Below are 13395 nucleotides of genomic sequence, written 5' to 3' on the forward strand. Positions count from 1 at the left end.
TCTAGTTGAAAGAACCTAGTCAAAGCTAGAAATCATATGTCATATTGCTAGAAACCACTTTTTCATGGAATCACCAATCATCTACTTAGTGCAACAAACCACATAGTCGCAGCTAGACAAACGTCCCAATGACTACTAGAAAGAACCTATTTAGTTCTAGAAACTAGAAATAAGCCTCCAACCCTACCACAAAACACACGTACAAACCTGTGAAGTATTACTATAAACACCTACTCAGTTCTAGAAACGTGGTAGTCCAATCACCAAAGCAGAACAATGCTACAAAGCACTAGAAATCTCCCAACAAAACCTAGAAACCTTTCCAGAACAGTTATTAACCTTTCAAATAGTGCTAGAAAACAACAATCTAAAGCTAGAAATGTCTTGAGCACTATTGATAACCATCTGATTGCTACTTGAAAGCACCTAGTCAAAGCTAGAAACCATGTATCACATTGCTGGAAACCACCTTGTAATAGAACTACCAATCATCTACTCAGTGCAACAAACCACATAGTTCTAGCTAGACACCTGTCAACAAGCAAAGTAAAAACCTCCCAATTACTACTAGAAAGCACCTACTTAGTGTTAGAAACCAAAAACAAGTCAAGGACTATCAAAAAACACTCGTACAAACCTATCAAGGAGTGCTAAAATTTACCTACTCAGTGCAAGAAACCTGGTAGTCACAATGCTACAAAGCACTAGTAGAAAACCTGACAAGAAAATCTAGAAAGCTCTCAAGAATTGCTTATAACCCTCCAAGCAGTGTTGAAAAACAAGAATCTATCACTAGAAACCTCCCAAACACTATTGATAACCATTTAATTTCTACTTGAAAGCACCTAGTCAAAGCTAGAAAACATATGTTCCATTGCTAGAAAGCACCTTGTCATAGAACTACCAAGCATCTAGCCAGTGCAACAAACCACATAATCACAGCTAAAAACTTGTCAAAAAGGAGTACAAAACTCACAATAACTTCTAGAAAGCACCTACCTACTGCTAGAAACCAGGAACAAGAGAATCACTACCTGAAAACAATCGTACAAACCTGTCAAAGATTACTAAGAGACACCTACTAAGTGCTAGAAACCCGGTAGTTCACCTCCAAAGCAATATCTATAACCCTTTAATTGCTACTTGAACCACCTAGTCAAAGCTGAAAACCATATAACACATTGCTAGAAACCACCTTGTCATATAACTATTACTCAGTGCAACAAACCACATAGTCATAGCTAAAACCCTGTCAACAAGTAGTACAAACCTCCCAATAACCAGTAGAATGTTGGAATTAGGGTTGCAGAGAAACACACACAGCTTGGAGAAGACGAAGGAAGCTCAAGGCACACAATAGAGAGTGTGTTACTTAGTGTGCAATGGAAAGATAGATAACCCTAGAGTGATGGGCGTATATACAATGCACGGGGGAAAAAACCTCCTAAAGAGGGAAAAATTCCCCGGCGGTCCTAGTGTGTTCACACACATCACTACCACATGTATATGGTAACAAATCCCCCCTGGAGTGATGCAGTGAACGAGAGCTGGCACATGAGTAAAGGGAAGTGCCATGCCCTGAGGACAAGATCAGTCCACAAAGGGGAGTAAGCCCAAAGCTTTGCGGAAATCTTCAAGCTTCTCACGAGACAATGCCTTTGTGAAAATATCTGCAAGGTTGTCCTGTGTTGGCACATAAGCCAAGCTGATCTCTCGTGCTAAGAGCCTCTCCTTGACATAGTGGTAATGCACCTCAATGTGCTTTGTGCGAGCATGAAAAATTGGGTTCCTCGCAACTGCCAATGCACTCTGACTGTCAGTGTAGATAGTTTTGGCAGTGTCCTGTCCAACACCCAAATCATCCATAAGGCGTCTGAGCCATACACACTCAACCGTAGCTATGAAGACTTCCTTGTACTCAGCCTCACAACTCGAAGTGGCCACAGTAGGTTGCTTCTTGCTCAACCATGATATACATGAACTGCCAAGCATGAAACAAAAACCACTTGTGGACACTCTCGTGTCAAAACAACCAGCCCAATCTGAGTCCAAAAAAGCATGTAAGTCTGGCGGCAATGATCCCCCCTTGGGATAAAACAAGCCAAGATGTAAAGTGCCACTAAGGTAGCGAAAAATCATCTTGACAGTCTGCCAATACTTAGACCCTGGGCTATGCATAAATCTGCCGACCTGTGAGACTGCAAACTGAATATCTGTCCTCGTGTTGCATACATAAATGAGGCAGCCAACAGCAGTTTGGTAAAGAGTGACATCAGTAGGATCACCAGCATCATGTAGACTCAACTTCAAACCTGTTTCCATGGTAGTGGCAATAGGTTTGCAATCCTCAAGTCCAAACTTACATAGCAATGTCTCTATGTAACTTTTCGGACACAAGGCAATACCACCATCACACTGCTTAAACTGTATACCCAAATAATGATGCAACAGCCCCAAATCTTTCATCTTGAAAGTAGCATTCAAATCAGCCTTAAATTCAGCAATATCTCTCTCATTTGGTCCAGTGATCAGGAAATCATCAACATAAAGAACCAGAATGAGAAGTACATCACCCTCATGCTTTACATACAATGTGCTTTCTGTTGGACTGTTACGAAAGCCTTGTTTGACCAAATGAGTGTCAGCTTTCTCATACCAAGCACGAGGAGATTGCTTCAACCCATACAAAGCCTTGTTACATTTGCACCCTTTGTCCTCTTGTCCTTTTATGAAAAAACCGCGAGGCTACGTTACATAAACTTCCTCAAATATGTCACCATTCAAGAAAGCAGTAACAATGTCTGATTGATGTACATCCCAACCAAAATGAGCTGTCAATGCACATAGAAAACGCACAGTAGTCATAGGAAAAGTGGGAGCAAAAGTCTCTTCATAATCTATGAATTTTTGCTGTGCATAACTCTTTGCAACAAGTCGACCCTTATGGCGATCGATCTCACCATCCGGCTTGCGTTTCAACTCGTAAACCCACTTTGTACCAATGGCCTTTTTGCCAAGAGGCAAATCACATAAAGTCCATGTGTCATTTTCTATAAGTGCATCATATTGTGATTGCATGGCAACCATCCAATTTTCTGAATTTTGTGCTTCATCAAAAGTCAGAGGCTCGTCAACATCATGTAAGCTAGACACACCCAAAGCATAACAATCTGATGCATAAGATGCATGGCGAGAGCCTAAATGAGTACGACTAGACAAAGGTGCATCCAATTCACTGTCACGCAAAGTGTGCACCAGCCATTTTGGCATCACTCTAGCTTGCTCATTTTCATCCCTTTCCTCATCAAGTACATCATGTACATCTGCATCAGTAATAGGCTGATCTAGAACATTTTCAGAAACCCCCATAGGCTGTACATTTGCCTCATTGGAAATTACATTCGTATTTCCACCACTGAAAAGAGGCAACAAAGTGTCATAAATGTCCTGTGAGCTTACATTACTGTCTCTAGTACATGACAGCAAGGGCTGAACAGAATCTTCCACAAACACTACATCCCGTGAAACCAGAATACGTTTTGTTTGCGGATGATACAACCTGTAACCTTTGCCTTCATCACTATAACAAACAAAAATGCATTTGACAGCCTTATCATCCAATTTTCTGCACTGCACTTGTGGCACCAAAGCATATGCCAAACAACCAAAAACACGCATGTGCTCAATAGAAGGCTTTCTATCATGCCATGCTTCATATGGAGTAATAGACTGCAAAGCTTTTGTAGGACACCTGTTAAGTACATAAGTGGCACACATAATGGCCTCAAGCCAAAAAGAACGCGGCAATGCTTGACTTTTGACAATACATGGTGCCATTTCCGTCAGTGACCTGTTTTTCCTCTCAGCAACACCATTTTGCTGAGGTGTATAAGGCACTGTACATTGGTGTTTTATCCCATGACTAGCCAGAAATGCATTAAATTTATGAGACATATACTCCCCCCCTCGATCAGAACGGAGGGTGCCCATAGTACATTTCGAGAAATTTTCAGCCATAGACAGAAATTGTTTGAAGCACATAAAAACATCGGACTTCTCTTTAAGCGGAAATACCCATGCATGCCTGGAGTAATCATCAATGAAAGTCACGAAGTACAGGTAATTGCCCAAGGACGGAGTTTGCATGGGCCCACAAACATCACTATGCACAAGCTGCAACCTGCATGTGGCCCGAACTGAACCATCCTTTGGAAACTTAGAACGCTGCATCTTACCCAAAATACAGCCTTCACAAACATGTTTGACAGGTGCTTCAAGAGGTGGCAAAGAAGCAACCATATCACATTTTTGCAAACGCAGCAAACTGGCAAAATTCAGATGACCAAAACGTGCATGCCAAAGTTTTGCATCTGAAATATCCCTCGAATTTGCAACAGCATTTGCAAAGTTTTGTCCAAACTTGTCATACAAAGTTAGCTTATACAACCCACGACACAAAAGCCCAGATGCAACAATTTCATCACCAAAACTGAGATCATGAATTGTACATCTGTCATCCACAAATTTGACTACAAGTTCAAGTCTAGCAAGTGCGGATACAGACAAGAGATTCTTCTTGATCCCAGGGACATAAAGTGCATCAACAAGTGTGAAGGAACTACCATTAGCAGTAGTGAGCACAATCTTTCCAACTTCTTGAACTGGATAAGAGACGTTGTTGGCACAAGTGACTGAATTCCCATGAGGGACAGACTCAAGAGAGGTAAACAATTCACGATGTGAGGTAATGTGCTTTGTAGCACCACTGTCGAAATACCACACATGTGAATCTGCAGCAACTGACAAGCATGCATCATGGACAGCAAGATTGTAAGTGCACTCTACTCGAAAAGCACATTCTGCATCCACATCAGCAACACAGTCTCCTTTCACAGAAGACTCAACAATGGCTGCATTTGTAGTGGAGCCAGCATTTGCAGTGGAACCACCCTCTTTCTTCTTAGCCTCTTTGGCATTCATCTTAGGACACGACTTTATCAAGTGATCATTGGCTTTACAATAATGGCAACGCATCTTCTTTTTGCCCTTATCACCAGAATTGCCAGACGAAGTACTGCCAGCAGAAGCATTAGGAACATAATTTTTGCCACTCGTAGCAGATCCATAAGAAGTGGCTACATTATTGTTACCACCCTTTCTTTGAGAAGCAATAAAAGCCTGGTCGCATGCTGCCTAGTCTTGTTTTTTCTAGAAAGTGACTCTTGCAACAACAATGTGCATAATGCATCAAACTTTACAACTTAAGAATTTCCTTGGGTCATCAGTCTCCAAGTACTAGCAAAAGTCTGGTAGGAATCTGGTAAGGCATCAAGAACAGTCTGCACAAGGGAACTGTCTGAAATGACTTCACCTACAAAAATAAGCTGCTCATTGATATCCTTGACACTAGCAAGGAAAGTGTCCATATCATCTTCCTCATGCATAATCTTCGACTCCAACTCTTTACGTAGCAAAGCAATTTTAGCCTCATTGCGTCTTGCATAAAGACCTGCTAAAATATCCCAAGCCTGTTTTGCAAATTTTGCTAAACGGATGTGAGGAACAATGGTGCGCTTCACAGACAACGCAATCAATGCATGAGCCTGTGCATCCTTAACATCCCAACGAGCTTGTTCTGTCGTAGGCAAAACAACTCTAACAGCTACAATCCTTGCAGCAAGACGTGCAACATCCTCAACATCGCCTACATCCTCAGAACCAGGATGTACATCAATGCCCTGCACAATGTTCCAGACACCCTTTGACACAAGAACATGTTGCATCATATAAGCCCACATAGGGTAGTTGTCCCCATCCAACCTGTCCGCAATAGCAAACATCTTGAACACATCTGTGTTGTTGTTGTCACCCATGGTAAATGCTGCACCTGATGTGAAAACTGCCCAAAAATAGGAGAAACGGGGCGGGAACAACTTGTGATATATAGCACAAACCTTAGAAGACTATAAGGCACCTATTGTGTAGAAAATGGCACTGACAGAAATTCTGCACAAAATGATGAAATAGCCTGTGCAGTATTGCCTGTAGTGGAAACGGAGGCCGAAATGATCCCAAATCAAAATTCTAAGCAGACCTAGCTCTTTGAGCTTCCCCAAATTTTTTGTCGACCTGCGAACGCTCGCTAAAGCTCACTGAAAACGGAGAAAATGAGCAGGCGTATGCTGGAGCAGCTGGCGACTAAGCCCGGGAGGATGTGACCTGCTCTGATACCAATTGTTGGAATTAGGGTTGTAGAGAAACACACACAACTTGGAGAAGACGAAGGAATCTCAAGGCACACAATAGAGAGTGTGTTACTTAGTGTGCAATGGAAAGATAGATAGCCCTAGAGTGATGGGCGTATATACAATGCACGGGGAAAAAACCTCCTAAAGAGGGAAAAAATGCCCCGACGGTCCTAGTGTGTTCACACACATCACTACCACATGTATATGGTAACATAGAAAGCACCTACTTAGTGCTAGAAACTAGAACACGTCAAGAACTACAAGAAAAGTCTCGTAAAAACCTCTAAGGACTACTAAGAGACACCTACTACTGAGTGCTAGAAACCCGATATTCCAATCACTAAAGCATAACAGTGCTACAAAGCAGTAGATAACTGCTAGAAACCCTACAAGAAAGGCTAGAAACCTCTCAAAAATTGCTAATAACCTTTCAAACAGTCCTAGAAAATAGGAATCTACCGCTAGAAACCTCTCAAGCACAAAGTCAAAGCTAGAAACCATATGTCACATTGCTAGAAATCACCTTCTCATAGAACTACCACTCATCTACTCATTACAAAACAAACCACATAGTCACGACTAGAAACCTGTCAACAAATAGACCAAACATTAGAATAACTACTAGAAAGCACCTACATAATGCTAAAAACTAGAAACAAATCAAGCATTATTGAAACACACTTGCAGAAACATGTCAAGGATTATTAGAAACACCTACTCAGTGCTAGAAACCCGGTAGTCCAACCACCAAAGCACAAGAGTGCTACAAGGCACTAGAGAATTGCTAGAAACTTGACAAGAAGAGCGAGAAACCTCTAAAGAACTTCTAGAAACCTTCCAAGCAGTGTTGGAAAACAAGAATCTATCACTAGAAACCTCCCAAGCACTATTGATAACCATTTTATTGCACATTGCTAGAAACCACCTTCTCATAGAACTACCAATCATCTACCTAGTGCAACAAACCACATAGTCGCAGCTAGAAACCTATCAACAAGAAGTACAAACCTCCCGATAACTATTGGAAAGCATCTACTCAGATTTAGAAACTAGAAACAAGTCAAGTAGTACCAAAAAACACTTGTACCTACCTGTCAAGGATTACTAGAAACACCTACTCAATGCTAGAAACGTGGTAGTCTAATCACCAAAGCAAAATTTTGCTACAAAGCACTAGAAACTGCTAGAAACCTAATAATAAAGGCTATAAACCTCTCAAGAGAGCTACTTATAACGTTGCAAGCAGTGCTAAAAAACACGAGCTGCTACTAGCCTTCCAAGAAGTGCTAAAAAACAAGAATCTAACAATAGAAACCTCCCAAGCTCTATTGATAACCATTAAATTTCTACTTGAAAGCACCTAGTTAAAGCTAGAAAGCATATGTCACATTGGTAGAAAGCACCTTGTCACAGAACTACCAATCATTTGGTCATCACAACAAACCACATAGTCACAACTAGAAAGTCAACGAATAGTACAGACCTCCCAATAAGCACCTAATTAGTGTTTAAAAATAGAAACAAGTCAGGCACTTCCGAAAAACATTTGTAGATACATGTCAAGGATTACTAGAAACACCTACTTAGTGCTAAAAACCTGCTAGTCCAATCACGAAAGCACAAGAGTGCTACAAAGAGCTAGAGAACTACTAGAAGCTTGACAAGAAGAGCTAGAAAACTCTCAAGAACTACTAGAAACCTTCCAAGCACTACAAGAGGTTATGTGAACTTGTGACGCTTTTAGTGACAAAAATACATTTGGTTTTTATACTCCCCGGTGTCGCTAAGACCGTTGCTAACACCGTCGCTACGGGAACGTCGCTATAACTGTCTCTATATGCGTTGCTATACACGGTGCTATATAGCAACGCATATAGCGTGACGATTACAGTCCTTCTGTAGTGACGCTTATAGCGACGTTGCAGAACCTTATATAGAGACGCTTATAGTGACACCCGAGAGTAAACCTAGATGAATCCAAGATAAGCCCAGATTCACCTTTGAAAGAAAGTGCAAGGTATAGACCCAAAGTAGTCACCCACAAGCCAATATAACCATTAACTCCATCATGCATAGTATTGTTTGCAGAATAAAGATACAAAACTGACAAAAGTAATTGAACAAAAGTAAATCAATGACAATTATACACATCATAGGCAAAATTAAGCTTTGCAAATGTAATAGTTACAACACAATTGTCATTATTGAGAAAATACATGGTTTTCCACTAGTTACAAAAAGACGTATACACGTCATCTCATTATACATGCTATGAAAAAAGAAAAATAATGCTATCTAGCTACGACTAGAATGACGTCGTCTAATCAGACGTCTCATCGCGTCCAAGCGGCATATCTATCGGATTCTATAGAAAAAAACAATAAGATTTTCTGTAAGTATAAACTATATTACAAAACAATGTATTTTCTTAGCTTATCATTAAAATACAATAAATGTAAAAGAGTAAAGTGAAATACTAACCATGCCACCGTGAGAACTCAGAATTTTCATCAAGGCATTTAAGCCCTTTTTATCAGCGTACTCGCGCTTGTACAGTGTGGGGTCACATCCTGTCATCGACCACTGTTCAAAACATATAAAGAATCCATTATGTTATAATTTAAAAGTACAAATTGATGTAACTACCAAACCTAAAGAGCAATGCAAAAACACTAACAAAATTGGCCTCAAATGATGCCCACCTGTCGCTCCCCAAGTGGTGCGATCTTTCTGCCTCTACTTGCGCTTTGGTTGCCTCCTTTTGTTGCTTCCACTTGTTAGGATTCTTGCATGTTGCTTGCTTCGCATTCTTCCAATCTTCTTTTGCCAGCCAATTTGTTCTATTCCACCCATGCTTTATTGCTTTTTGTACTTCAAAACACTTGTACTTGTAGTATTTTCACATTTAAACCTTCATTAGGTTTTCATTGAAGCATTCATCCCGACATGACATAGGAAACTTGTCATGCAGCATGCTAATGACTCCGTCTTTTAATTCATTTGGCACTTCACTCTAGGTGTTTAGTATATAGTGCCAAAACACCTAAGAGCAAAGACCGCGCATGCACGAGATCACCTTCTTGCCTTTGTCATCCAAGATGATGCCGTTGCTGATGTCGACCGAGTACCTCCCTATGTCTATATAGAGCTCTCCATTTAGGCAAATTTCCTCTGTTTCATTTTGTAGATCCTCTGCATGCACCCCATAGAGAGTAGCATCTTGATGCTTGTCTGGCACCACCTCAACGGCTTCTGGACTGAGCATCTTCTCCAATCTCCTCCATTGATGCCAGGGTGATTGGCACATGGAAGCCCTCATATGTCCCTGCACTACGAGGGGTTACCTCTATGACGTACCACCAATTTGATGCAGACTTTATAGGATGAAATATCACCTTCCAGAGCCACATAATTACATGAGAGCTTCCAAGCACATAACTTCTCAAATTGGATGTTAAATGTTTACAGACTTACTTGCTCACAATGTTCAGGTAGTACAAAAGTTTCTCTTAGGTTGGTCCATTTTTTAGTTGAATCCAACTCAAGGAAAAGACTCTCCTCTGCGCACGGTTGTGTTGCGACCCTCCATGTTTATCTTGAACCATTGCACGTCGAACAAGTCGATAAAAAATCCTCTATAATCGATCCTCAAAATCTCTTGTAGCATGCCAAATTAAGTGAGCTCCACCACCACATGATCTGCATCAGAGGACCGTCGTCCACTAGACTGTTCAAATTTTGCCATGATTCCACAATCTTGTGTAGAATGCTTTTTGTCGATCCGTTCCACCCTAAAATGTCAACCTTTACACCATGCTACTGTGTATGACTTATACTACATCCAACAAAGATTATGAGTGGCTGTTCAAACATCTAGAAAGTCGCTAGTCATACATTGCAAACTTATCTTGGTTGCACAACCCTGAGAGTACTCCCACTCCTCCTCAGTTACTTCTTCACGGCACTGTTGTTCGCTTTTCAATTGGTTGTGCAACGATCTTAAGCTCATGCATGCTGGTTGGCTCTCTAGACCCACCAGATAATGCATTGTTGATCGTCTTCCCCGTATCCACTCGACTCACTCTTGCTTTGCATCCTCGTATTGTAAAATCCACTTTTGCATCACTGGATTGTGAAGCATGCAAAATCGGTTGATTTTAGCCTGTAGATCTTCCGTCATTCTCAACACCGAGATACATGTCAAACCTCCCAATACGCACCTACTTAGTGTTTGAAACTAGAAACTAGTCAGGCACTACCAAGAAACACTTGTAGATACATGTCAAGGATTACTAGAAACACCTACTCAGTGCTAGAAACCTGCTAGTCCAATCACCAAATCACAAGAGTGCTACACAGAACTAGAGAACTGCTAGAAACTTGACAAGAAGAGCTAGAAACCTCTCAAGAACTACTAGAAACCTTCCAAGCAGTGCTGGAAAACAAGAATCTATAACTAGATACATCCCAACCACTATTGATAGCCATTTAATTCCTAGTTGACAGCACCTAGTCAAAGCTAGAAACCATGTGTCACATTTCTAGAAACCACTTTGTCATAGAACTACCACTCATCTACTCATTGAAAAACAAACCACATAGTCACAACTAGAAATATGTCAACAAATAGTACAAACCCTAGAATAACTACTAGAAAGCACCTCCTTAGTGCTAGAAACTAGAAACAAGTCAAGCACTACAAAAACACACTTTTACAAAATGTCAAGGATTCCTAGAAACACCTACTCAGTGCTAGAAACTCGGTAGTCCAATCACCAAAGCACAAGAGTGCTACAAGGCACTAGAGAAATGCTAAAAAGATGACAAGAAGAGTTGGAAACCTCTGAATAACTTCTAGAAACCTTCAAATCAGTGCTGGAAAACAAGAATCTATCACTAGAAACCTCCCAAGAACTATTGCTAACCATTTAATTGCTAGTTTACAGCACATAGTCAAAGCTTGAAACCATATGTCACATTGCTAGAAACCACCTTGTCATAGAAGTACCAATCATCTACTCAGTGCAACAAACCACATAATCAGAGCTAAAAACCTATCAACAAGTAGTACAAACCTCCCAATAACTATTGGAAAGCTCACCTACTGAGTTCTAGAAACTACAAACAAGTCAAGTAGTACCAAAAACACTCATACCTACCTGTCAAGGATTACTAGAAACACCTACTCAGTGCTAGAACGTGTTAGTGCAATCACCAAAGAAAAACTTTGCTAGAAAGCACTAGAAAACTGCTAGAAACCTAACAATAAAGGTTATAAACCTGTCAAGAGCTGCTAATAACATTTCAAGTAGTGCTAAAAAACAAGAATCTATCACTAGAACCTCCCAAGAACTTTTGATAACCATTTAATTGCTACTTGAACGCACCTAGTCAAAACCATGTCATTTTGGTAGAAAGCACCTTGTCGCAGAAGTACCAATCATCTAGTCATTGCAATGAACCACGTAGTCACAGCTAGAAATCTGTCAACAAATAGTACGAACCCCCCAAGAAGCACCTACTTAGTATTTGAAACTAGAAACAAGTGAGGGACTACCAAAAAACACTTGTACATACATGTCAAGGATCACTAGAAACACCTACTCAGTGCTAGAAACCTGCTAGTCCAATCACCAAAGCACAAGAGTGCTACAAAGAACTAGAGAACTTCTAGAAACTTGACAAGAAGAGCTAGAATCCTCTCAAGAACTACTAGAAACCTTCCAAGCAGTGCTAGGAAACAAGAATCTGTCACTAGAAACCTCCTAACCACTATTGATAGCCGTTTAATTACTAGTTGACAACACCTAGTCAAAGCTAGAAAGCATATGTCACATTGCTAGAAACCACTTTGTCATGGAACTACCAATCATCTAATCACTGCAACAAGCCACATAGTCACAACTAGAAACTTGTCAACAAGCAGAACAAACCTCCCAAAAATTATTCGAAAGCACCTACTCAGTTCTACAAACTAGAAACAAGTCAAGCACTACCACAAAATACTCGTACAAACTTGTCAAGTATTAATATAAACACCTACTCATTGCTAGAAACGTGGTAGTCCAATCACCAAAGCACAACACTGCTACAAAGAACTAGAAACTTGAAACCTAGAAACCTCTTAAGAACTCTTAATAACCTTTCAAGTAGTGCTAGAAAACAACAATCTAAAGCTAGAAACATCGAGAGCACTATTGATAACCATTTAATTGCTACTTGAAAGCACCTAGTCAAAGCTAGAAACCACCTTGTGTTATAGAATTGATATTTTATTATTTATTGCAGCTGACAGGTGGCAAAAGAATCAACAGATAATGGATTATGCAAAAGGATATTATATTTTATGTATATTTATTCAAGTGCTCTTTTATGATCTTTGGCCATTTATGACCGGCCGACCAGTTTGTACTCACATTTGACCATTCAAGAAATCTGTAAAACAAATACATGCAAGAGGAAAATGGTCACTCTTGCACGAGGGGAGATTGCACCCTGTGTCCATTTCATTCTTCTCTCCTCTCTTCTCTTCTCTCTTGCCGTGCTCTCTCCATCTCTCTCACTCTTAGTCTCTCTTTGCTCGTGTATCTTGCGATCATGCGACCACGTGATTGTGCCAGGTATGCCGATTAGTCCGTTTTATGCTGTTTATTGTGTTATTTTGGGTATTTTGCAGGGAAGCCATGTTCTCCCACTTGTAGCAGTGGTATCAAAGCTTTGGAAATGCTCCCTATACGTGTGACAGAGAAATGCTTTTACAAAGATAAGTGAAAATTATGATGTAAAATTCGCATAATTTTGCTTAATAATTTGCTTAATGATTTCACTTATTTATCAATTGTATTTACCAATCAAGCTTTAATTGTATGTCTTGCCATAGAAACATATTGGGCATAGGATCAATAGGTCAAATATACATATGTAGTTAAAAACTCCCCGATTTATTTAGAGATCATTCTTGTTAATCTTAGAGGCACATTCAGTATTGATATAACTATTGGAAAGCTAGCTATAGGAAAATTAGATCTTAACAGGCGAGATAAGTTTCAGTTGAACAATATATTGCATAAAGATGAAGACGAATTATAGGATTTTTCACATGAGAGGACCATATACTACATTTATAGAAGGAAAGGAAATAGCAAAT

The 13395-nt window shown here is 40.2% G+C and overlaps 1 protein-coding gene across 1 annotated transcript; it reads right to left on the bottom strand.

The window, feature by feature from the left end:
- Positions 1 to 8568: 8568 nt before the first annotated feature.
- On the bottom strand, positions 8569 to 10296 carry LOC147450565 (uncharacterized). The gene is made up of 6 exons (XM_086520483.1): positions 10152 to 10296; positions 9723 to 9808; positions 9593 to 9643; positions 8926 to 9006; positions 8730 to 8831; positions 8569 to 8613 (listed from the first exon to the last, which is right to left on the bottom strand). Exons 1-6 carry the CDS (start codon positions 10294 to 10296, stop codon positions 8569 to 8571), a joined length of 510 nt encoding a protein of 169 aa, XP_086376609.1.
- Positions 10297 to 13395: the final 3099 nt, after the last annotated feature.

Source organism: Adiantum capillus-veneris, chromosome 9 (assembly GCF_014529385.1).
Source record: "Adiantum capillus-veneris isolate H3 chromosome 9, ASM1452938v2, whole genome shotgun sequence".
NCBI classification, from domain to species: Eukaryota; Viridiplantae; Streptophyta; class Polypodiopsida; order Polypodiales; family Pteridaceae; genus Adiantum; species Adiantum capillus-veneris.

Coding starts and splice junctions, on each gene's coding strand:
- LOC147450565 (XM_086520483.1), bottom strand. CDS start 10,296: ATGCATTATCTGGTGGGTCTAGAGAGCCAACCAGCATGCATGAGCTTA. Junction 9,809..10,151: donor GGGTTGTGCAACCAAGATAA/GTTTGCAATGTA, acceptor AACCGTGCGCAG/AGGAGAGTCTTTTCCTTGAG. Junction 8,614..8,729: donor TGAGTTCTCACGGTGGCATG/GTTAGTATTTCA, acceptor TTTTTTCTATAG/AATCCGATAGATATGCCGCT.